General features: G+C 41.3%; 1 protein-coding gene across 1 annotated transcript in view; it reads right to left on the bottom strand.

Annotated features, from left to right (window-relative positions):
* Nucleotides 1-1572: 1572 nt before the first annotated feature.
* Nucleotides 1573-25000, bottom strand: part of LOC125048355 (eukaryotic translation initiation factor 4 gamma 1-like) — a 50225-nt gene continuing 26797 nt past the window's right edge. Inside the window, exons 5-25 of the mRNA XM_047647018.1 lie at nt 24783-25000; nt 9150-9578; nt 8651-8790; nt 8430-8522; nt 8080-8295; nt 7825-7959; nt 7499-7717; nt 7110-7361; nt 6832-6996; nt 6486-6695; nt 6159-6355; nt 5876-6018; nt 5621-5778; nt 5313-5485; nt 5086-5165; nt 4860-4978; nt 4363-4461; nt 4045-4173; nt 3532-3610; nt 3213-3374; nt 1573-3048 (exon numbers count right to left, since the gene is read on the bottom strand). The exon at nt 24783-25000 is cut by the window's right edge and continues 1313 nt beyond it. Of these exons, the coding sequence (XP_047502974.1) occupies nt 2861-3048; nt 3213-3374; nt 3532-3610; nt 4045-4173; nt 4363-4461; nt 4860-4978; nt 5086-5165; nt 5313-5485; nt 5621-5778; nt 5876-6018; nt 6159-6355; nt 6486-6695; nt 6832-6996; nt 7110-7361; nt 7499-7717; nt 7825-7959; nt 8080-8295; nt 8430-8522; nt 8651-8790; nt 9150-9578; nt 24783-25000 (3604 nt within the window). The 3' untranslated portion in view covers nt 1573-2860. The remainder of the gene's footprint in view (nt 3049-3212; nt 3375-3531; nt 3611-4044; nt 4174-4362; nt 4462-4859; nt 4979-5085; nt 5166-5312; nt 5486-5620; nt 5779-5875; nt 6019-6158; nt 6356-6485; nt 6696-6831; nt 6997-7109; nt 7362-7498; nt 7718-7824; nt 7960-8079; nt 8296-8429; nt 8523-8650; nt 8791-9149; nt 9579-24782) is intronic.

The following is a 25000-nucleotide window of genomic DNA, read 5'->3' as shown; positions in this document are numbered from 1 at the left end:
TATTCATTCTCATGCATACCTTTTCTGCAAGAGAAGGAAAAGGAAAAGAGGAGAAAAAACACCTTGTAAAGTTATTGAGACGAGGGCTGAGGCCCAAGGTAAGGGTGATCCTCTACCTTGGGCCTCAGTCTCCGCCTCCTAAGCCTCCAACGGCTACAGTATGTATGTATACTATTGTGTAGTAGTGGACCACTTACTTTTAGATTCAAGGTTAACTCTTTTCATTTTCAGACTTATCCCAGGTTGATCATGCAAGCGCTTGTCAGTTTTAAGAGATTTAGTTATTTGTTGAAAATTTTCTGCCGCGTCAACATCCAAGGTCATTAGCAACATATCCAAAATATAGTTATAAAGTTAGGGAAGATCTATAAGGTTAGGAACGAAGTAATGATTATGGTAAAAGTTACAGGTTGAACAGAACTAGAGGGTAGTATGGTAGTGAAAAGGGTAGAGAGGCGAAGATGGGGTATAGTATAAGGTAAAGGTGTTAAGAGAGGAAAGAGTTGGAGTAGGGAGCATTAAGATAAAGTATGGAGGCGAAAACGGTGAAAATGAGTTAACGATTAGGGTAAGGGGATAAGGAAAAGGAAAGGGAAGAAGAAATTATGTAAAATTAGATAAGGAGAGGGCTGAGGATCAACACAGGTGATCTAAATTGGGCCTCATGTCCCCTCTCCTAAGGCCTCCCCCACAACAAAGAACAAGGGATGGAGGGAGGGGGGGATATAACAGCACTTTCTCGGTCCTTGAGTTTTCACGTAAGAAGGGTTTTTGGATAAAGTTTGCTGAAATGTTCTTGTGCATATTTATGGGCATTTAAAATTTGTTACTTCCAAAATTTAGCTGCCATTTTTTTCCAACAGCTATCAGTGTTTCAGCTCTAAGTATTTGTGTTTCATAATATCTGTACTTGTATAAAGATGCCAGTTCTGGGCTCGTTTTCCTATCGCCTTTTTATAAAACCAGGTTTCGAGTCATGGTAGAGAATATCAAAGCAGTAAAGTGTACCATCATCATTCTGGTCAAATATATTACACAAGTATGGAATAGTCATTAGAATTTAGCATGTTGGGCAGGATCTTCCATAGACTTAATCCATAAAAATGGTCAAAATTGCTGATTAATGTTATCTTAAACCTCAACTTATGTGATGAGCTATGTAATGGTTTCACTCTCATAGATAAAACTTGTTCTAGGAAACAAGTCAGAATTCCAAAGACTATCTGACAGACAGATCTTTGAATCATCTCAATGTATATTGTGAGAGCAATCTCAATGTATTTATGCTCACCAATTTCACTAGAATGAAGAATATTTGAACATAAAAAATATTTATCAAGAAGCCGAGTCTAGCACAATAAGAAACTTAAGTCAAAGACAAGGTCCACTTTGATGAACAAACAATATTTTTAAAGGCACAGATACATAAATTGCTTTTGTTTTCCATTCTTCAAAAAATTGACTGGCAAACTATTTTTGCCATCTTATCATATTTTTAACAAAAATAATTAATGAAATAAATACTATACAATCAGGAAATCTCTACAATAATCAGGAAATTAGAAAGTATTGTTTGTAAATATTAAATTTATTTTCAGAGGCGATATGGTTTACAATATTCATTTATAGCACTTCATCTTAAATATAACCCCAGTTTTCCATTTTGCTTATATTACCGCATTAACGATACGAGAAGTTGAACTCCGTCCTGTGCCCAACTCACTAATTAGCACGTGGTCACGAGTCCGTCTGGTCAAAACAGGTCACAGTATTTATGCCACAAAAAATGTACTCATAACAGGGCAGCAATCACTGTAATCTGTAGCAAAGCACAGCAGCAGCAAAAAAGGGACAGCACGGATCAAGCGTCTGCCTAGGAAGGGGATGGTCGTGTCAGGCATGGTCATGGGAGATCACTGCCATGCCTGTAGGTCACACAGTCCAGGGCACAGGCCGGGGCCCGGCTGCCTCGGCATAACAACTAGCAGAGTAGCAAGCACTCAACGGGACACACAGCGACTCGCTGCAGGTTGCAAATGTCACATTTTGCATATTCAAACTCAACAGTGGGTCGATGTCCCTGAATAATGGGAGAGTTCATGAGTTGACAGCAGCCAGCAAGCATATCCTCCAGCCATAGGCACATGCTCGGGTCTGTACATGACTTTTTAAATATTTATATAAATATACAAAATAAATCACAGAATTTGAGCCATAATTTACAAAACATATGAGGAGCCAAGCTGTAAACAAGTAACTGAGCTTCAAGTATCTAAATGCATATATCCTCTATACAATCACTCATTATCTTGGAAGTGAAGGGAATGCAGTTTTCCATTTTACTATTTTATAACACAATAACAATTAATATGCAACTGATGCTCACCCTAGCAAATATTACAAAACATTCTTATAACTCACTATACGCACTTTCACAGAACACTATTAACCATTTGTCCGTGTGCATATGCACTAATTTACAATATAAAAAACACATTAGGGCAGCATGACTAAGTCCGAGTCCACCTCATGCTCCAGCCATCACTCAGGTCTTGCCTGCAGTGTAGCTCTCTCTCCTTCCGAGAGCGAGACAACAGGGAGACGGTCTGAGCTCCAGCCAGTGGCACCCCATCACTTTAAGGGGAAAAGGGTGGGTGTATATATAGCAGCATCTGCCTCTTCTGCCAGGCTTGACACTTCACTAGATTGTGGCGCAATTATATCTGGCTTTGGCTCCAACTTCACTTCATCTTTGCTCACATTTCCTTGTATATCCGCGTCCATCAGTTACAAAAGAACTTGACCTGGTATAGTGGGCAGCTACTGAGGGAAGATTATAGGGTTCATATTTAAAAGGAGCTTAGGTATGAGTTTCTCCTTCTTCTACTTCAGCTTCTTTTAACCATCGCATGAAGCTCTTAACAAGGTTAACACAAACTCCTTTTCCCTCCTGCTCCTCTGGATCCAGAGACTTGGCCCACTCGTCAAAGGCCTCTTCAGACACAACTTCAGAGTCATAGAAGGCATTAAAACACTTTTCTAGAAGACCTGAAATGGAAACATGAACAGATTAGATTCAATCACATACTAAACACTTGAGAGAGAGAGAGAGAGAGAGAGAGAGAGAGAGAGAGAGAGAGAGAGAGAGAGAAACTTTATAGGACATTAATACTGCTCTTAAATCATTGCAAAGAAATCAACCCTTTACAAACCTGGGGGATGTTGATGCTTCACACTGATAGCTTGTAGAGCATAAATACACTGTAGTTCTAACTTGTCACTGCTGTCCACATATTTGAGCACCACAGCCAAACGTTTCTTCAATTTCTCCTCAAAGTCATCAGTAACACGGATTGAGGAACCATCATTGGAAGCTGGGAGGTTAAAGGTGGGGGGGAAAAAAGATTAATCACTGTTAACATTATCATTATAATCTTGAAAACATGATTCCAAAAACTTCTCTCAGGTCTCAGGACTAAAATCCTGCCCCCACAGTATTCTTTTTTCGAACTGCACCCAAATGCCACTTACTCATAGCTTGACTTTCCACTAAGGCGGTCACCAAGGCACGTATGAATTTGCTGCTCTTAACATCTTTTCCAATATTTGCCTGAAAAGAAAAAAAAGTTACTCTAGTACCTATAAAATGCTGAAGGTAACTTTGCAATGAAAAAATATATAGGCCAAAATATGTGTGTGTGTACCTGTGCATGTGTGTGTATACCTGTGTGTACCTGTGCATGTGTGTGTATACCTGTGTGTACCTGTGCATGTGTGTGTATACCTGTGTGTACCTGTGCATGTGTGTGTATACCTGTGTGTACCTGTGCATGTGTGTGTATACCTGTGTGTACCTGTGCATGTGTGTATACCTGTGTATACCTGTGTATACCTGTGTACACCTGTGTATGTATGTACATGTACATGTGCATACTTGTGTGTACACAAAAATGCTGGATAACAAGTCACACTATTTCAATGTTTCCATTCAACATCAAGGGTAAGACATGCACAGCAATGCCCAGCACCACTACAGGGGCTTACATCAATCCAGCTGAATATTTCTTCATTAGTTGCTCTCTTAAACAACCTAATAATCTCAGACTCGACCTTCTGAGGGTTCCATCCACCTTGATTTCCAGACTTGCTACGGTCAACTGTGAACTCCACATGCTGCAAGGAGGGGCAAGATATTAATCATATGTTGACAATGAAGTATTCTTCGTAAAATCTCAAATAATAAATATTTGAAATCCATAAAAAAAATTATATTGTACATATACACATCCACATACATATAAATACATACATACATGCATATATTTGCTCCCTTAGCCATCATATGAGGAAAAAGGTACTTACACGCTTGGCAAGGAACTCCTCAACATTGGCACCAGGAGGAACTATACTAGACCAACTTAGTCCTGATGAATTCCAGAGATCGGCTACTTTATTGGGACTCTGAAAACACAAGATTAGTTCTTTTCTTAATACCAAAATAACCATGTAAAATGTGTGTGAATAAAGTATTTACAGCAACAGCAACACCTATTTTCAATTTTAACCCAATGTTGATGGGAATGGGATGCAATTAAGTGCCATGCCCACTGTGTTTAGTTTATCAATTATCTCAACACAGATGACTCAAGTGATAAGACTAATAATACTACTTTCCATAAAGATTCTCTTTAATCTTAAACTGCTATTAGTACTATTGGCAACATGATAAAAAATTTAATATCTATAATAGTAACAGCATCAGTGTTAACAGTATTAGTTAAAAGAACACTTTTCCTGAAAATTTAATGAAAGAGGAAATTTGGGGAGGTCATTATTTTAATAATGCATACAATACTTACAATAATCTTAGCAGCCCTGGCTAATATACTGGCAAAGACATCAGCACTCTTATTTTCAGCATATCTTGATAAATCCCAGAGTCGTTGAAGCGAAACTGCATTGTCATTCAGGCAAGGAGCTGTTGGTGGAAGAAAAAGTATGTATAAAATGTTTGATTGCGATGATTTCTTTCTGATAGAAATCAGTTGCTAATTATTGCACCATACTCTAATGACAGGAACTTACCAAATATTTCACCAAAGTAATCACACACTTGAGGAATATCAATTGCAAAATCTTCTGTCATTGACAGAGTTTCTTGGCCACTGAAAGGGGAGGGGGGAAATAAAAGTTATTAATCTGAACATTTCCTTTAACAAATTTGAATATAAACAGGATTCTCAAAATAATATAAGCCAACTTTATCCAATAAACAAACAACCACACACTTCAGTACTGATTAGGGAACTTACCCTTCTAGGAACTGATCAATCGAGAGGAGTTTTTCAACAATGAGGTCATGATAAAACTGTCCAACCATCCTCCTCTTTGTCGAATCACGATCTAGCACCCAATCTAACGTTACCTGCACAAAGTACTTGATGGTGCTGGTGGAGAACTTCTCTTTGACACACAACTTGGCCTCCTGTATCAGGGAACAATTATAAATCATCAATTAAAATGAATATAATACCTCTGTACCACATAACCGGAGCAACTTTTGCCAACAAAAAAAGGTTGCAAGAAAACTTAGACAAGAGTTTAAGTACCCTACACATACCTCAGGATCATTATTATGGGTGAATTCCTCAATGATTGCAATGGCAAACTTTTCAGCCATGGCTGAATTCATATTTGGAGAACCCTTAAGAGATTCACCAGTTTCCCTAGGCACTGAGTTATCCCTTGATTCTGGACGACTAGTAGATTTGCTTCGGTCTGGAAAAAATAATATATTTTAGGTATGGAAGAGAGGGGAGAAAGGCAGGGGAAAATAAGAAAATACTCATAAGAATTATTACTAAAACACACTTACCAGGGCCAACAAACTTCTTGACTGCAGACAAGGCACTTTCCTTGTCATTGGAAGGAGGCGGCATACTCTTACTGCTAAAGACACCTTGCCTTGGTGGCCCTCCTCCAGGAGCCAGTCTGTTTCCACTGGAACGGGACATTAGCCTTTAACAAAAGCAGATCACAAAGGATGACAAAATCATTTAGCTGATGTTAGATAATGCAAATTGTTTGTATGTTAGATAATGCAAATTGTTTCTCTTGTCTATCTACTATGAAGTCCAAACAAAATACATGATGCTTACCCCATTGATGAAGGAACTCCTCTTCTATTATCATTAAGTAGAGAGTTGTTTCCCATACTATCTCCCAGCACATTAAACCTATTACTTTCTTGCTTTGCTTCATCGTGGTCCTTCAAGCCACCCCCTGAGCTGCCACGTGCCCAATTGCTGAATCCTGTACCTCTCAATGTTACTTCCTTGCCCTCGGCTGCTCCCGGCTGTAATAAGCAGACAGATTAGCAAAATTAGCAATACAGAAAATTACTCTACTCCAAAATACTCCATCAAAACATTTGTCAGCAAATTCATGTCCAAACGAAATGACCAAAGACGTTTGATAAATCTTACCCTATTAAAAGTATTTTTGAGGCGTGAAGAATCAAACGATGCCCTATTCTTGGTGGATGCAACTGTATTCCATCCATCCTCAGACATAGGAGGTCCGCGGTTATCACGGCTCCGCTTACGGTCATCTCTCCTATCATCTCTTCTATCATCTCTTCGGTTTGGAGTAGAAGCAAGGGCAATCTGCTGCTCAATCTCCTCTCTCTTTGCTTCCTGCAAGTGCAATACAAAAAGCATTAAACACTCCATATCATCCATCACCTTCTAAATTTACACTAACAAAAATTATATATATAAAAAAAAATAACCAGTTTACCTACAAGTTAGAACCAAAAGCCAGCACACTCACCTCATGGACCTGAGCCTTGGTTTTGGGCTTGCTGTCTTCTCTTCTTGGAATCCACTTGTTTCGCCTCAAGTCAATCACATCCATCATTAGGAACCTAACACGGCTATTGGTTTTGCGGTCGTTCACTATTTTCTCCATCTGTAGAAAATGTTTATCCAATTCTTGCTGTTGTGGGAGAGAGCAAAGAAAAAATAATTAATATTTCTCATTACACAAAGTACCTGGAATAATATTTTTCATAATACAAAACTTCCCATGGTATTTAACTGCCCACTTACCATTGCCTTTGGTTGCTGGTTGCACTGTGTTTCCAAGAGCTTGCCAATTGTAGTAAGAAGTTTACATAGGCACTCAAGGGACTCTTCATCTCTCTTTTCCAATAGTGTACCGATAATGCGCATCATAATCGGTGACGTCAACATGCGTAGCTTATATAGCTCTCCAATAAACCTAATGTTGCCAACAGACCTTTTTCTTAATTTGGTCTCATCAAAATCTAATTTCAGTAACAATTCTTGTTTCTTATCAGCCTGTAAAGGGAGTAAACGTTTCAATATATAACAGATCATATCTCATCAATAAAGTAATTATACCAAGTGATGTCACTTTCTCCATTCAATTTTGGATGACAAAAAAATATTCCTTCATAGAGAAAAAAATTACTTACATCAGGACATTCATCTATTTCTTTCCGTCTGGTTGCCTTAAATTCTTCCATATTATCTTTTTCAAACTCTTTCTGGCACTTATTAATTATAAGATTCCTAAATTTAACTTCAGACTTGCCACTGTTGCCGGAGTCTGAACCTTCCCCACGGACAGACATTTTGGAGAGTACTTGACACATCTGAGCATAGGTTGAAGAAAAACCCTGCTCATCCACAGCCTGTAAGGAGAAAAAATGTTTTATTTCAGATGATCATGTACTGCTGGCCCAATGGAAAATAACCCAACAATAACTAACAATACCATCAAATATCTACACAAACAAACCTTTTCAAAAATAAGATCAATCACAGCTGAAAGTCTTTCTGTGGTGTCAATGGGCATCTGATTGACTGTATCAACAAGTTTCTCAAACTTCTCTGGAGTCAATTTATTCAAGATGCCTCTCATCCTCTTCACCACCTGCACAATAGAGAACAAGGTTAGTCACACAAGCTCACCCACATTAAACCTCTCTGAACACTTGTCTGAAACTTTTCACTTGTCTGAAAGATATCACCACCACAAAATCTTAGCACATACCTCAATAGTCTGAGCTTCCTCATCAACCATACTTGACTCCTTAACAGAAGGTTTCCAAGCATTTTCTGTTGTCTTCAGCTTAGTTTCACGTCCCGTTGAGAGAGGGATGATGATGACCTTACTCTGCCCACGGCCCCTTCCTTCTCTGTCATTTCTGCTCCCAGGTCCACCTCCTGGTTCTCGGCGCTGTTGGCTATTGCGCCCTGGTACTCCTCTCTGATGCAATAAAATAACACATTTAAGAGGAGGTATCAGAAAACCAGTTGAACTTAATTCCTTGGCTTTCACAACTCATTATCATCACAAAGTATTCAGCACAAAGGAAATAATTTTCTGTAAACTGCCAATACCTTGCTTGGAACTGTAGACTTGAAGTAATCAGGAGTAAAGTCTGGGCCACTGCTGCCATGTGTAACCCCTACACCCCGGTCGAAAGGCTTAAGCTGCAAGATGAAAACATTGTTATCAAGAATAAACCTATTTTATAACAGAGATAGGTCTGTTAAAGGCAGACCCGATCACGCCAGAAACTCCAAATATCACATACCCCAAAACACACTTTTCAACTTACCCTTCCTGGACCATCACGGACCACCTCCAAGTTGGGGAGGGACTCAGGCTTCTTAAGGGAGAGTGGGTTATTCTGGAGCTCAAGGAGAAATCTGCGGTCATACTGACGTTTACCATCAGGATTTACAGGGCTCCACTGATCTAAAAAGATGCCCAAATATGCATGTGAATAAATACATCAGGTTTACATGTATGTGGCACAGACACATTGGCCATTAAAAGAGCAAGCATTAAAAAAAAAAAAATCTTTCCTGACACTCTCCAGAAGAGCAGAAGATTTAATCATGGATGGCAAGAGCACAAAACTCAAAGTATTCATGAATTATCCAAACAAGCAAAAGGAAGCAAAGTAGAGAATGGGGGGGGGGGGGGGAATAGTGGCTTTCCTATGGAAACTGACAGTTGGACTAAACATTTTGCACAAGGCCTTATAACAAAACCAGAAGACTACAGCCTCTACCTGCCACACCTCATGAAACAATCTGTGAAGTCAAACCTACCATCCTTATAGTTGTACTTCAGCTGAGGGCCATCATCCTTCTCCTCCTCCTCGTCATGAACATTGTTGACTTCTCGCTCTATGCTGTTCACTTCCCTTTCCTTCGAGGCACGGTCGCTAGGCACCTCCTCAGGGGGGGAGGGGGAGGACTCTGGCTGGGGTGTTGCCTCTTTGGAGGAGGGAGCAGAGGCCGGTTTCTGCACTGGTGGCAACTGTGATTTCACAGGCTGAGCTAGCTCTGGCGTCTTCTCCTTTGGAGGCTGAACAACAGGCTGGCTAGTGGGTTTGGTGGCATTTTGAGCTGCAGGTGGTGTTGCAGCTTTCTGGGGTTGGCTTGGTAACTGCGGCTGCTGGGGCTGAGCTGGGGGCTCCTCCACAGTCTCTCTGGCTGGTGTGGTTTCTTCTCGGGGAACCCCCCTTCCACGCTTGCCTGCAATCAAAGCAAAAGTTAGAGAGTTACCGTTTATAAACAGAGGGACTGATTTACAAAATGGGCAAAAAAGGAAATACAATAATGTAACAAAACTACAAACTGCTATTTACTTATTGTTGTCTAGAGAAAAATCAATCTTTTACATATCTGACAACTCATAAATAGTAACATTATCAATAAATTGATGCCAGGTAAAATCAATTGTCCAGGGGTGTGTGTGTGTGTGTGTGTGTGTGTGTGTGTGTGTGTGTGTGTGTGTGTGTGTGTGTGTGTGTGTGTGTGTGTGTGTGTGTGTGTGTGTGTGTGTGTGTGTGTGTGTGTGTGTGTGTGTGTGTGTGTGTGTGTGTGTGTGTGTGTGTGTGTGTGTGTGTGTGTGTGTGTAGGGTGTGGATCCTACATCAAAGTAAAAATACAAACACTAAACCTTGGCAGACAAATTTCATTTTTGTATTATTCCTGAACATTTGTCACCTTAACAAGAAAGACTCCATATATAGCATGCCCAGTTGTTCACTTCATCTTAACGGTACCGAGTATCTATAAAAATTTGCACCCATATAAAAATGAGGGAGGGTCATACTATGCTTTGGGTTTCATTGTAATTCTATGGTGTCAATCCCGAGGAATCTGTACTATTGGCAATGGATTGCCATTACCTGGTGCTAGTTAACGAAGCAAGTGCCTAGCTTTCAAACTTTTAATACAGAAGTTCTATACTCAAAGCGATTAGTGATTTATTTACACACTGATAAGGTAAGTGATCATGCAACTGATGAAGTGCCAAGTTAGATGTTATCTTTAGAGAATTACAGGCTGATAAGTCACCTCTGATAAAGTGCATTATGATAATTCTGAACATGTACCTTGTCTCGGCAAAGAGTAAAACAAATGCTTGAAAATCTATTTTAAAAACATGCACACATATGCATACCTTTTACACAATATTAAATACTACCTTAAAATGACTGAATACAAAATTCCAGTTCTTTGTAAAAAATTATTACTCCATTTCACTAAGAGCAAAAACGGGACAGTAAAGCCGATTTTCCTAGAAGCTATTTTTCAAACAGCTTCTTACTCCTCCAGACAACTAAATAATATAGTCTAAAAAGCACAAGTACTTTCAACACCAACTACTGTTGTATTAGCTCAAGAAAGCTATGGCCACCAATGGGAAGGGAGAAGCTGACAAATCAAATCTTACTCATTCACGGCCACAACTTTATTTTTTCCCATTTTGATCTCCCCAAAACATCAGGCAAACACTATATTTCACTAAAATTCATTCACCATCCACATTCCTTTAAAAAATCAATTACAAATATAATGATTACAGTGAAAACAAACGTTGAAAAGGCAATTACCCCACTGACACAGGTGTGTACATTTGCCATGTCCTGTAATCCCCCCCACCCCACCCCCCTCATAGATGGCACCAAAATTACCTAGTAATAAGGAGTCATTTACCTGACCTACTTAATCTCCCCTACTTCTCTTTTTGTATATATAAATATTGTTTATTATAGGGGTTTTAAGTGTTATAAACATTAATAATCATAATAAACCATATTCATCATATATAAAAAATCTAATTATAATCACAATCACTTTACAATATATATATATATATATAGATAGATAGATATATCAAGGAATAGGGTGTTCAAGGTAAGGTCTGGTAGACCTAATTGACTGACTGGCGATGGGGCACTTTTCCACAGAACTACAAAGGATAATACATGTGCTGTGTTGAGCACCAATGGGTTTATAAAATCATCATCATTCCCTTTTCTGGGGGAGAGAGGATGGGGGAGAAACCAATACTATGTGATAAAATAAAACAAATCCAGAAGAAGAGCAGAATGGATGAACGAACAATAATCGCTGGCAGTGAACCATGTGAAGTGTGGGTGTTGGTGAAGTGACATGAGCAGAAGCAGACACTTGGCAGAGAGTCAGCTTGGAGGACTGCTGTGGCTACCATGATATTTCTGGACACCATCTCCCAACACCAACTCACAGGTTTAGCTTCACTTTCATGCCAGCACTGCCACTGCATCACTTGGGTTGTGTAAAAAAAAAAAACCTTTGACAATACTAGCACTCCCTCTGCTGCCTAATCCAACCTGCACATCAGTACCTTACCAAGATAAAGGGACTATATCTCAGACAAAATCCACATGGCCGTAAAGAACTTTTTTTTTTTTTAAATCTTACTTACAGCATGAGAATGCATGTGCCCTTGTGATGGACTACTGTGGATTTTCCCACCTTTGATGCAAATTTTCATTCTCAATTAATGATGAAACTTTAATACTAAGTTGAATATCCTCAATAAAATTACTAGTTTACAATCATCCTTGAAACATAAAAACTGCTTTATGATACAACTGACATAAATGATGAATTTCACAACTTGTATATATCACATGACACACTTATCAACCATAGCTGGTCATTCCCCTCCCACATATACATTAGCACACGGTTATGTACATCAATTCCAATCTGAACAAAGGAAAACAAACCAAAAAGTACAAGTATTTGAACAGCAGTTCTAAAAATTAACAATTACCACAGACATTAAACCACTTTCCAAAATATGAAAACTTGTATTTTCAGTAAACCATTTTCCAAACCTAAAAATTCCTATAATCTTTCTTTAAACCATTTTCCAAAATATAATCTCCAAAAGAGAAATACAAGAAGGAACAAGTCAGCCATGCCACAAAAGCTTTCAATGAAAACACCACCTCCGGACTTCCCTATGAGAAGACCACAACACTAGAGCAACCAATGCCAAAATATGCAACAGGAAGCCATCCCTCTTGGCAAAGTGAACAAATCAGATGCCCAGAAAATTGCTTTGTTTGATGAAGGTGAAGTCAGTCAACTTATGACATCCTATCAAGGAATAACAAAACATTACTATAACCAAGAGTAAAAACTTTGATGTATGTATTTCTTCCACCTCAATGACCATCTTAATTCTCATCAGAATGAACAAGATTAAAGGGGGGAGAAATGTATGAGCACAACAGGACCTTAGTATTTTGTAAAACATCTTTGCCATGTCAAGGATGTAGGGATTAATCTTTATTATACAGTATGAACAACAGATTTTGTGGATTGCATTGAAAGTAAAGAAAAAAAAAAAAAAAAGGCAAGTATGTTGCTCCCATATATAGCTTCTATTTATTAAGGGGGGGGGGGGGGTATAGTGAAATTAACCTGTGTGAACTTGCAAAACAAGAATCACAAATGCATAAACTTGACAAGTAGATATATCTCAGTACAAGTTGTGGCTTATCCCTGTTTGTCTGACCTTTAAGACTGAATGAAGGAGCCACCTATAAATGCTTGATGGCCATTGTATTCACTCCACTTAATGTGGTGACTACCTCTCTTGCAGTGCCTTAATTTTCTTCCAAGATCCTTATGAATGCTCCTTATTCCATTTTGGGAAGCAGTGTTGAATACCTGCGAGCCGTTTGGTGAAAGAAATTCATAAACCTTACAATAGAAAAAACACTATACCTAATTGTCATAATAAAGACTTGTGTAATTCTCTCAATCTTTTCTTAAAAATTGAGGTTCAGTTCACCACAATTTAATGCAATGAGAAAATAACACTAACTTCCTTGAGTGCAATCTTTTCTCTTTCACTATAGTTAATCATTCACGGCCACGTAAATTTTTCAAATACAATTCGGTTCCTCAACTCAACACACACTCTTTACAAAAACAACCTTAATTAACTATCGAATTCACACGAGGTCTTACCATGCCGGTCTCGACTCCTCCTGCCCTGGTACCTTGATCTGCTGGACTCGCGACCGTACCCTCCTCCTCCTCCTCCACCACCACCACCTCCAACTCCTCCTCCTCCTCCTCCTCCTCCTCCTCCTCCGCCCCGTTTATCAGATCTGTGAATGGTTCTGGTGTGGTATTTCCTTCGCGTCAGGTCTCCCTCCGAGGAGTTTATGTGGGTGTGCGCGCCCTCCATATTATCGGGGAATCACGTGAAATCCCGCGTGAGGCCAAGGGCAGTCAGCAGCCGCCTCCACATGGCGCTGTGAGTCGTGAGCGCCTGTGTTCTCCGTCGCGGCGAGGGTCAGCTAGCCGGCGCTGCTGCTGCTGCTATCACTGCCACCTTCGCAGCATGCCACGATTTCTTGTCTGGACCCAGACCGCTTTGAAGCTCTACCATTGCTTCACACGCTCGCACTACATTCCTCAGCCATAACAGCTTGCTTCATTTTACCAATCAGGTGCACTAACATCACGTATCCCTCTCACTAAAACGCACGCAATCTGAACGCCGGTACATCGCGAGCAGGGGAGTGAACATCCCCTCCTCGAGTTCAAACGCGCGACAATGTATTCGAAAGGATACTGGTCCCCGCCCCAACTTAGTCACTCCACCGCAACTACGTAACCTCCGCACCCAGACAGTCTCCCTGATCCCGCTATCCCGTGGTCACCGAGCACCACACTGCCAGCAAGGCCCCGCAAACCATATTGTCGTACAGCTGTACTACTACGCTGCTGCCACCTGCCGACACGCACGCGAGCGACCAATGGGAAGGGAAAGGGGTAAGCTCCATCCCTGCCAGCCAGGTTCATAAAATAGATCATATAGCATAATACCCTTTAGTCAAAAGTCCATGATTTGAACCCCGCCGCAGAAAGTTCAGTTGGAGAAGGCGGGCGCGAGAGAGCGCGAGGTGTAGGTGGAAGTGGGTGTGGAGCGGCTGCCCGCATACCGAGCAACCCTCCTCCCCTCACACGCATCTCGCTGCCTCGCCGTTATTATACTCGAGATACCTTTTGCCCTTACAGGAAACAGGTGCAACGCGGTCTCATGGCACTCCGAGCGTTCGGGATAATGCCAGGTCGACGCTGTCCCGCGCAAGATGGCGGACCAGAAGTCATGCGCAATACTTCAACTATTCCTTTTAGGTGTCTAATAAATGTTTGGATAAATCAGGTTTTTCCCTGTAATTCAAAAACAATAGTGCAACCTACAAAAGTTCTTTGAAAAATCCAAGTTCAATATCTAAATATCGTATCTTCAAACACATTGCAGATCATATTCAAATGCAGTTCTATATATAGTCTTAAAATGAGATAGCATTAAATGCATAAACTTTGTGCTCGACAACAACACTCGAATATCAAAGCAGGGTTAGCCAAATCCTTTCAAATGCAAGAGTATCAAGTGAAACATGACCTCGCTGTTTGATGTTCGTCGTGGTAGAGTAGAGTAGTAAATAATGACAAGTCATAACAGTAACATGCATTATTATTAAACATCCTCGATGACTATGCGCGTGATATCAAATCTATATGTAAACTATCGATACACGTATATTTATTTAATAGAATTACTCAAAGCAAGCCACCAATAGTCCTCTTCCTCTCAACGGTCTCCCAAGAACGAAATCGAGACAAATCTAATCAACAACTGCTTCCGAGCTTAAAAAAATCCAATCACTGGCCGCGGTCTCGAGGCGCTCCCCCCACACGATAGCGCTCAGGTGGTGTTCCCCACGCGTCAGCCCCGCCCTTATCTCGCATTGATAGCCACCACCCCCTAGCAAGGGTCAAGGTCCTGGCGACAACGCGGACCCCAACGCCGCCGACGCCGCTTCCACGAGTCCGCCGCGGTCTGCTGGTGATCAGATCCGTCTCGGCTGACGGACTTCCTTGACCTTTTCGCTCACTGGTAGGCCTACGCGTACTGTGTCGAGTTCCCCAGAAGGAAATACTAAACTGGGTTTCCTATGGTCATCATAAAACTAGACGTCGACATTTTGATGTATCTAAGGCAGAAATGCAAATATCGAAGTGATCTTCACATGTACAATTTAATAAAATCTATAATTACATTGTTGTAGCTATAAAAATCATGTCATTCCACGGCAATCATAGAAACAAGTATTTAGATAGAGAAGATAGATAACGGTACAATCAGACTAATTTCTGGAGTAAAAAAAAATGTATCAATACTTGTATATAATTAACAATAGATCCCATAATGTAACATTACGAGCTTTATTTACGTAAGAAATGCCACACTGTACTATGTATATTCGGCCTAGTTTCTTTTTGACGGTAAATCACTAGTCATGCAGCAAACCATAACTATTGTCAGTATAAATGTTGGCGTTACCACATACTAGTTACTGTACCTTTATCAAATATCGGCAAGATTATCACTGCTGTGTTAACTATTACTAAGTATTCTCTAACAAACCGTAAGTATCAATTATCATCATGATCATTTTATTTACGGTTACTATTAATATTTTCGCTGTACCATTACTTTTGGTAGAACTTGTCACCCTCAACCCGCAGTACGGATAGCGACAGAACACAAGGGGGAGAAAGTCGTGATGAGAAACGGATCTCTTCCCAGTCTCTGCCGCGCTGGGACATTTCCCCGCGTCGGTGTCAGTCACTTAGTCGTGCGCAAGGGACGGCATGTTAGGGTCCCTGCGCTCAAACGACACTCGACCACACCCCTCACACACCCTCTGCGATCAGTGTGCAAACGGCGTGCGCCTCTGACAGCCAGGGATTCGCGGATTTTGGGAGTCGACTGAGGAACACCGTTTACTTTCCTGAACATTTCCAAACCGAATAACGAGATATTTTGTTCCTCCCTCTCATTTCGGACGGCTATACTTAAATGTATTGTAATTATGCATGTGTATGTATATGTACGTATCTATATGAAAGTATGTGTAAAATAAAATTATGTATATATATATATATATATAAATGTAGGGTCTATACCAACATGTACGTAACAGGTTTATTTGATGTATAACCATTTATTCTTCATACTCAGGGTACACGTAAACTATGAATTGTAGCTTAGTCTGGATGACTTACAAGTTATAAAGTACATGTAAGCACTGTTATTAAAATCATACAGCTAAAATACATAAATTTGATTACTGACTCCTCTGTAAATGTAACGAGTAACTGATTTACATCCGTGTGAGTGGTACTTCAACGAAACAAAATTATGAAGTCATTTTCGTAACCGGGATTTAAGTGCCTCAACTTTGATCAAAATCCAGAAAATAAATACTACCATGCCTAAAGAATATCAAGTGGCGGTGCATATTTGGCATTACGACCATACAGCTCAATTCAACAAATTCACTGGTACATATGTGCGCCGGTACATATGCTACATATTTGTGGTGTGAATTTTGTTGCACACAGATTGCTGCCTTATTGCTAAACCACCACAGAGACGGTCAAAGTAGGCCCTTCGTGACCGCACCTGGTTTTCCCTCAATTGAATTTTCGCTAATTTTACAATAACATCAATACTGATAATGTAAGTATTAATCCTGACTTTATGGTTAAAATGTTCTCAAATGATTGGAACAGTGACAAATCCTTCAACAAAACAAGGAAAAAAGGTAAACAGACAATACTAGCAATTGACTCCTCGTTGACCAAGTACTTGCGGAACTATCTGAAATTTTAGCACAATTGTCTAAAATCAGTGGAATATGCCGGACGAATACGCTCAGGATTACTGCAAAATGTCGCCGCACATTAAACAATGTCCAAGACTATTTTGTTTCACGTTTTGAGGCACTGATGAAACCAGGGGTGAGAGAGGGCCAAAAATATAGGCCAATCAACCGTCTGTTATGCATAAGACTTGCTACTTTACTGAATGCGCATACAATTGCACGATTCCTTATGCATGTATGTTGCATAATACATAGCTTCTTTAATACAAAAAATGCGTAACTAAATCTATATATATAAATAAAATAAATATATACAGATGTAGGTGTAGGTGTAGGTGTGTGTGTGTGTGTGTGTGTGTGTGTGTGTGTGTGTGTGTGTGTGTGTGTGTGTGTGTGTGTGTGTGTGTGTGTGTGTGTGTGTGTAGACATACCAATACATGATTTCACAAAAAAAATCTATACAATATTTAAATAACGTCTGTATAGTCTACATCTTCAACATATACGTATACAGAGACATTCACATACAAGCGTACATTTTCGATAATTCTATCACGAACTTTCCCAACTAAATACATCTGGCTCATACCAACACCCGAACATATACATATACACACACACATACACATACACACACACATACACATACACACATACATATACACACACACATACACATATACATATAAACACACACATACACATATACATATAAACACACACATACACATATACATATACACACACACATACACATATACATATACACACACACATACACATATACATATACACACACACATACACATATACATATACACACACACATACACATATACATATACACACACACATACACATATACATATACACACACACATATACATATACACACACACATACACATATACATATACACACACACATACACACATACATATACACACACACATACACACATACATATACACACACACATACACATACATATACACACACATACACACACACATACACATATACATATACACACACACATACACATATACATATACACACACACATACACATATACACATACACATATACACACACACATACACAAAAGAAGCCTTTCTCTTCTTCGAATCCGCCACCGCACCCATTAGCCTAGAATTTGCCGTTACTAAAATAAGACCTGATGCTTTACACTCCTCAAACAGTCTAATTCAATGGTCCACATCGTACTTCGGGGTCTGAACTCTTCTTAAACGCACGCACAATTATCTAACTGGCTTCCCATCAACGCCAGCTGTTTGCCCCCCCCCCCCTCCCCACAAAATCCCCCATGCGCATATGAAAAAGTTTCCAAAAGCAAAAATTGTGACAACAAATAATAATATCTCCCGCACAGCTCTCAAAAGGGAAGCAACGAACGGCTTAATGAAAACACGAAAGGCAAAATAGGCCCCAGGAGAGCAGAGAGGGTTGAGGAGGAAGCTCGCAGATGGCAGCACCGCCCAGCGAGGCCACGTGGGGCTGGCTTTAACATGGCGGCGGCCAGCAACACACCCACCAGCGTCCACATACACACACTTCCAGCTATTGCACACGCACTAAGCACGTGATCACTAACAAAAGCACCATTTCCGAAAGATTGTGCTATGAAACAACAAAGGTTGACACTATATACACAGAAGATAAGATTGTGACCCCGGATTTTAAGTATATTTTATACAATTCGAACGAAAATAGCCATTTCTCGCCGCCAAGTAGATTGGTAAACATGCACTTCTATCGTTCTAAGAGTTCAATGCTCCACATATGGGCCTCTCCACGCATTGGATCAAGTTTAATCGAGTTTTCGTCCAATTTTATTCCAGAAATTGTGTTCTCGTAACTGTCTGTTGATAACATTTCAATTGTAAATACCTCCAGCAAAGCTACTCGCACTGATCTTTTAATGCAGTATAATTAAACCTCTATAATTTGCCATTTTAACAGTGCTACTCCTTACATAAATCGTAACGTCACCCGAGAAACCAAGTTCCCATACATACCGCCCATGATCCTGCCGAGATGCTTCCCCCGGCTATTATGAGAGTTCGACAGTCTCTCCACCCCGTTATAGGTTCCGTCAGGTCACAAGTCAGGTCACAGCTGATCCAGCCCTAATACAAATATAGCATATGCACATGGTCCCGTTCACAAAACTAGTGAAGACGGCTCTTCGGTACTAATTTAATCTATTTAAACGATTTATCGGATGTTTTCGGAACACATCAAAGAACTGTAGGCGGAAAAGTGTTGGCGACAACCTGGAGGTGGTATGCAAGAATGCCTCCGGGTCATGGCGGTTGCAACATCCGGGAACTAGCGACTGAAGTGTGACCTCCAACAACTTTCTCCATCCGACTTATTTCCTTGCCAATGCCACATTCGGAGTTTTTATACACAAAATGGGTTCTTCGTTATTTATGATTACAAAGCCCTTATCGAGAACGTAGGCGAGGGTGAATAAAACATTCACAATACTTTAAACTAATGGAAAGCTTTATATAATCATGTGCGCCGCCACACAACTTGGATTACCGTAAATTTTACACTTGAAACGCTAACAAGAAACACCTGCACGCGAATACATACAAATGCATACACCCCATTTAAATAAAAGAAAATCTTCGAAGTCTCGTCATGTTTACTCGTCACAATTCCTGCCGGCACTTGGCCACATGGCCCAAGACAATCTTGCTTTAGCGGAAAAATCCAATGTTCTAATACTTACGTTTCATTGTAAATCGCCGGGTTACATCGTCCGGTTTCTTCGGGGCCTGTCTCAACGTTTCCTCCCAGTTTGGATCAAAGTGTGCTAAGTCCTTTTAGCCATCACAGAAACACTAGTAAGTGCTGCCCTTACAGAAATTTCAAGATCACAATATCACCTCAACATATTCGATGGCAGATCTCAGCGTAAGAACACTGTTATAAAACACTGGAGGGGCAAGCCACCAACCCTCTCTCTATGTAACACGGTCACCACCACCGGCGACACACAGCGCACGGGAGCCGGCCCACACCACCAGGATGGAATGTGGACTGCCTCACGGCTTATGACCGAGCCGGGGCCCCGCCACCCACCCTCCCAGATTCAGCCAACCAGCCAACCCGTCAGCCGGCCGCCCAGAACCACCCGTCTGCCGGCCTCCTCGCTACCAAATAACTTAAAAAGGCTGCTTTTAAGCATTATACTCTCCTCCTGCATGATCCCATGGCCTATTCAGCTTCTGGGAAGCTGGATCAGCTATGCAATATGTTGGCAAGCTATTAGTTAGCCACGGTTTGTACTAAACTATCGCCTGGCAGTTCCGTCGTTGGCCGCCATGAATGACCATGGAAAGCGAACGGCCATTTCCCAAGCCCTCATTTTCAATTCCGTTGACCGACAAGACACCTGCACGACCATCGGGTAGTGCAATAACCAGAATACTTCAAAAATCTAAAGTGAAATCTTAGGACGAAGTGAAAAATGCCATGTTAGTACATTACCTACACTCGGGCAACAAGACAGGTGCGGCTGCAGTCGAGAGGCGTGAAAATCTCGCTCGCGCGCGGACGATCAAAGCGATAGACACAAACTAAATAAAATGCGAGTAAATGGAACAGAAGGCATGGTCAGACATCGCGAAGGGAGGAAGGTAATCTCTCCATGAAGACGTTGACTCAGTAGGTCACCAGGGCGCGGGGAGGACGCAAGGTCGTCCACCTCCGCCCAGTCCACTCCTCCAGTAAGGAAATGTATGGGTGTTTGTGCTATGCTTGAACACTTGCAAGCACACGGGTGCGTGCAGGCGAGCGAGACCCGAATTCCCACCCTCTCTTGCCAGAACGCGCAAATCCGAGCCACATTCTCGACGCGATCCAACGGCATTTCTTTCACCTGCTGCTGTCCCCTGAGAAACAGCGAGGACCCGCATCCCGAGGCGATCGCGTTCTAGCCGAAGGACGCAAGCGTACCTGTCACGCGACTAAAACAATCGGGATGAGGAATCGTAGCTAATCCATGCTGTAGTTTGACAGGTTTTACGCCCTTTTCAATACAGGGTTTAGCATCGACACGGCAACAATTCGCTTCTTTTAAATTTCTTACTCCCACTACAACCCTTTAAGTCATCAGAAACGAACCCTCAGACACTTTATAGAGGCCGCGCCATAAGCCAGAAAACAAACAACCAAAACGGAGAATCACAACTTCCAGTATGACAACTCCCGAGCCCGCCTTGAGGTAATACCTGGACATCGTTTCAGAAAATGCGGAAATAAACCGCTCCTCTCTCTTCCCGCTTCCTAATTTTAGTTTGTTATTTCGAAATGCCTCCCATCGTGGCCATTTGTATTGAAAACAAATACTAATACACGTAAATCTGCTCCCGAAGGATCAAACTGATAGAGCTGTATGGATGAAGTGTCACCGCTTGCGACACTAGGCAACCCAAAGGCGTGTAGGTGGCAACGCTGCCTTACAAGTGAGACTCGTTCTACGGGCGCGACCGTCTGGCCCACGCATAACATGGAGGAGACCTTACACAATGCCCTCTTCGCCTTATATAAATTATGATTTTCTGCAAACAACATAAACGCCTCGCTATATCATTCCCACCGAACCCCCGGCCAGATCACAATGAAACGCCAGGCAAAGGCTCTCTCCTCTGCCGCCAGTGTGCCGTGGGACCTCCCAAGAACCTGGCTGAGTCATGTAAGTAGCTGGCGACCCACTTCTCGCCGTTTGCGAAGCCATGTGTACTTGCTAACGCAGTAGACTTGTCAAAATATCACAGGCCTTCTCACACTGTGAAGCGGCTTCACTTCTAGTACGCGAGGAAGTTTTGACTGCTCCCCCCGACCGCCCAAATGAAAGTGACTTGTCATGCATATATTACGAGGCGAGAAACCATGCTATGCCGCTAAGCTTTTTCGCACATTAATGATATAACATTCCCGTGAATACGCACTGATGTCATTTATCCAGTCACCAGAGTATGGCTCTGATACAGAGATAAATAAATCCGAGTGCAGGTCGCCTTCACCGCAACACCTACATGCACTTTCATTTTTTTCTTCTTGACCTGATTAAAAATGTTTCGGCATAAAAAAAAAAAAAAAAAAAAAAAAAATACATATACACACACTGACATTACTTACAAAACACATCTCACTGTACGACATGACACGCAAACCCAACGAACTTGTGCACTCAGAGGAGGAAGTACACGAGCCCCCGTCGCAGGTCATTTCGACTCTCCCTTTCTCTTGGACAAGCATGATGGCCGAAATTAAAAATAACAATGCGCCAATATCTCACCTTCGCTTTCTTAATTACTTCACATCTCTGTATATATGTATTATGTGTTTATGTATCTATGTATGTGTATGTTTATTGTATGTGTAGGTGTATGTGTATATATGTATATGGAAAGATATATTTTTGTGTGTGAATGCATATGTATCTGTGTATGTAGCCATGCATGTATCTACGCATCTGCATGTATGGATCTGTGTCCACTATGTAAGCAGATGTAATCTATGTGGCAACTGTGTGTGTCATCTATATATGTATGTATTTATACATCATCTATGTATGCATGTATATATGCATTGTGTGTGTATGTACGCATCATCTATGTATGTATGAATGTATGAATGTATGAATGTATGTATCATCTATGCACTTGTATATTTGCACGTGTCCTATTCTTCTTTTCCCACCTGTTTCCCTTTCACACCCCTAAGACCCTTAGCCGCGACTACGGCTAAGGATATTATTCCAGCTCCTGCGGGTGCGAACTATGCAATTCAGAATCTGGAGCAACCTCAAGTGACGTTCTTTTGCAAACTTCAAAACACCCAACTCGATTCACGCCGGGTTCGCCTCCTTTCTTGTTTTAATCTGTCCTTTGCACTAGCATGTACTTGCAACTAACCCTCATTCATGTGACAGCAAACGATAATGCCCAGAAAGGTCAGTAGCAATCGAGCATATCGTATTAATGATGCGTGTGCAAACACAAATGCACACTAACAGGAAGAAGCAAATGACTTTGAGCAATAAAACACACCGACACAAACAAACATTTCTATATAGACACACACCCATGTATAAAAAAAACATTTCTACATGCACACTTTCTTTACAGAAACACACATTTTAAAAGTACAGATTTTACACAAACAATTTTTCACACATCCTTCTACATACCTATTTTATAAGCACATTTCTCAAAAAACAAACAAACAAACAAACAAAAACACACACACATATACACACACACACACACACACACACACACACACACACACACACACACACACACACACACACACACACACACACACACACACACACACACACACACACACACACAGATAGAGAGAGAGAGAGAGAGAGAGAGAGAGAGAGAGAGAGAGAGAGAGAGAGAGAGAGAGAGAGAGAGAGAGAGAGAGAGAGAGAGAGAGAGAGAGAGAGAGAGAGAGAAACAGACTCGCATGCGAAGGTCTAACCAGCGAGGTTTTAGGAAGTGTCACTGCCTTGGTAGGGTTTCACTTCAAGATCCGTAGCTCCACAAAGTCACGAAAATAAAAGACAACGACTCTCCACACCTGCAAGTATCGCGCATGGCCGTCCTGTTGCAACTCGAAGAAAAAAAAAAAGCACACGCATAAAGCACATCCTCTGGCGTCCTCTTTTTAAAATGCTGCACGTTTCATACCGGAAACGAGTTTGGCAAGTGAATTTTTCCACAAACAAATAGCTATCGGTACAGCGTTTCATTACTGGAGAATATCCGTAAAGCACTAAAATGCTTTGTCAAAGTAGTTTATTGGCCCCTATATTTTAACACTTTGGTTTACCGCTAAGAACTACAAGATAAACGAATGACAAATAAGGGGTAGTTACACGTGCAGCTTTTTCGACACCAATTCATTCCATAATTATCGAGAGTTGGTCTGGGTTTGAAGAGAAAACGGTTCTACAGTTGACACACTGTGCGGGCGCTACAGCTGCACACTTTACCAGTCCAGCAGTTTACTAGGAATTACTCTATCTCTGAGTCGTGAAAATGGGAAATCTATCAGACCATATGTGTGTGTGTGAACCGTGCTTTTCACTGCTGGCATTTCACATCGCCTCGCTAGATGCGAAACACTATGGCAATGTTCGTACGTCTATGAAGTGTGATGCAATAAAACTTGTGTTTTGTATTTACTTAAAATACCAATGCATTTAACACCAAAGATGGGGTTTATTCTGGTGATATAGTGTGCTATATTTCGGAAAACCTGAAGATATCTACAACACGGTAAACTACTGATTCTCGCCTCAAGGCACGCCACCGTATGTTAGACCCTTGGGCGACGCTGACCTAACTTGACCTGACACAACCGCTTTCTTTCTCACAAGCAATACAATAAACCACACTGTATATGGGTGTAATCTCGGAGTCGTACTTCTCGTCTCGTGGGCCTTTGCCCAATTCCATCGAGCCTTGCCCCTTCTACATGGGTTGATTTATCTCCCAATTACCGATTTAAACGAAAACCAACAATTATATCACTTACCACTTCCTTCCTTGACAAGCTTCGGTATGGGACGAATGCCACAAACAGCGACAGAAATAAAACCGAAACAATAAATCGGGGACTGCAACAGAAAGGCATTACTCACCTTGCACTGGCTGCGGCTCGGGCGTGGGCTCCTTTTCCTTCTCCTTCTCCTTCTCCTTCTCCTTTTCCTTCTCCTTCTCCTTCTTCTCCTTCTCCTTCTTCTCCTCTTTCTCCTCCTTCTCCTTCTCCTTCTCCTCCTTCTTCTGCTTGGGCGCGGGCGCAGGGGCTGCCTTGCTGCTCGCCTGCTTGGCGGGGGCCGCCTCGGGCTCAGGCTTGCTG

Source organism: Penaeus chinensis, chromosome 43 (assembly GCF_019202785.1).
Source record: "Penaeus chinensis breed Huanghai No. 1 chromosome 43, ASM1920278v2, whole genome shotgun sequence".
NCBI classification, from domain to species: domain Eukaryota; kingdom Metazoa; phylum Arthropoda; class Malacostraca; order Decapoda; family Penaeidae; genus Penaeus; species Penaeus chinensis.
The sequence above is the reverse complement of the archived record's forward strand: the minus strand, read 5'-3'. Positions and strand labels throughout refer to the sequence as shown.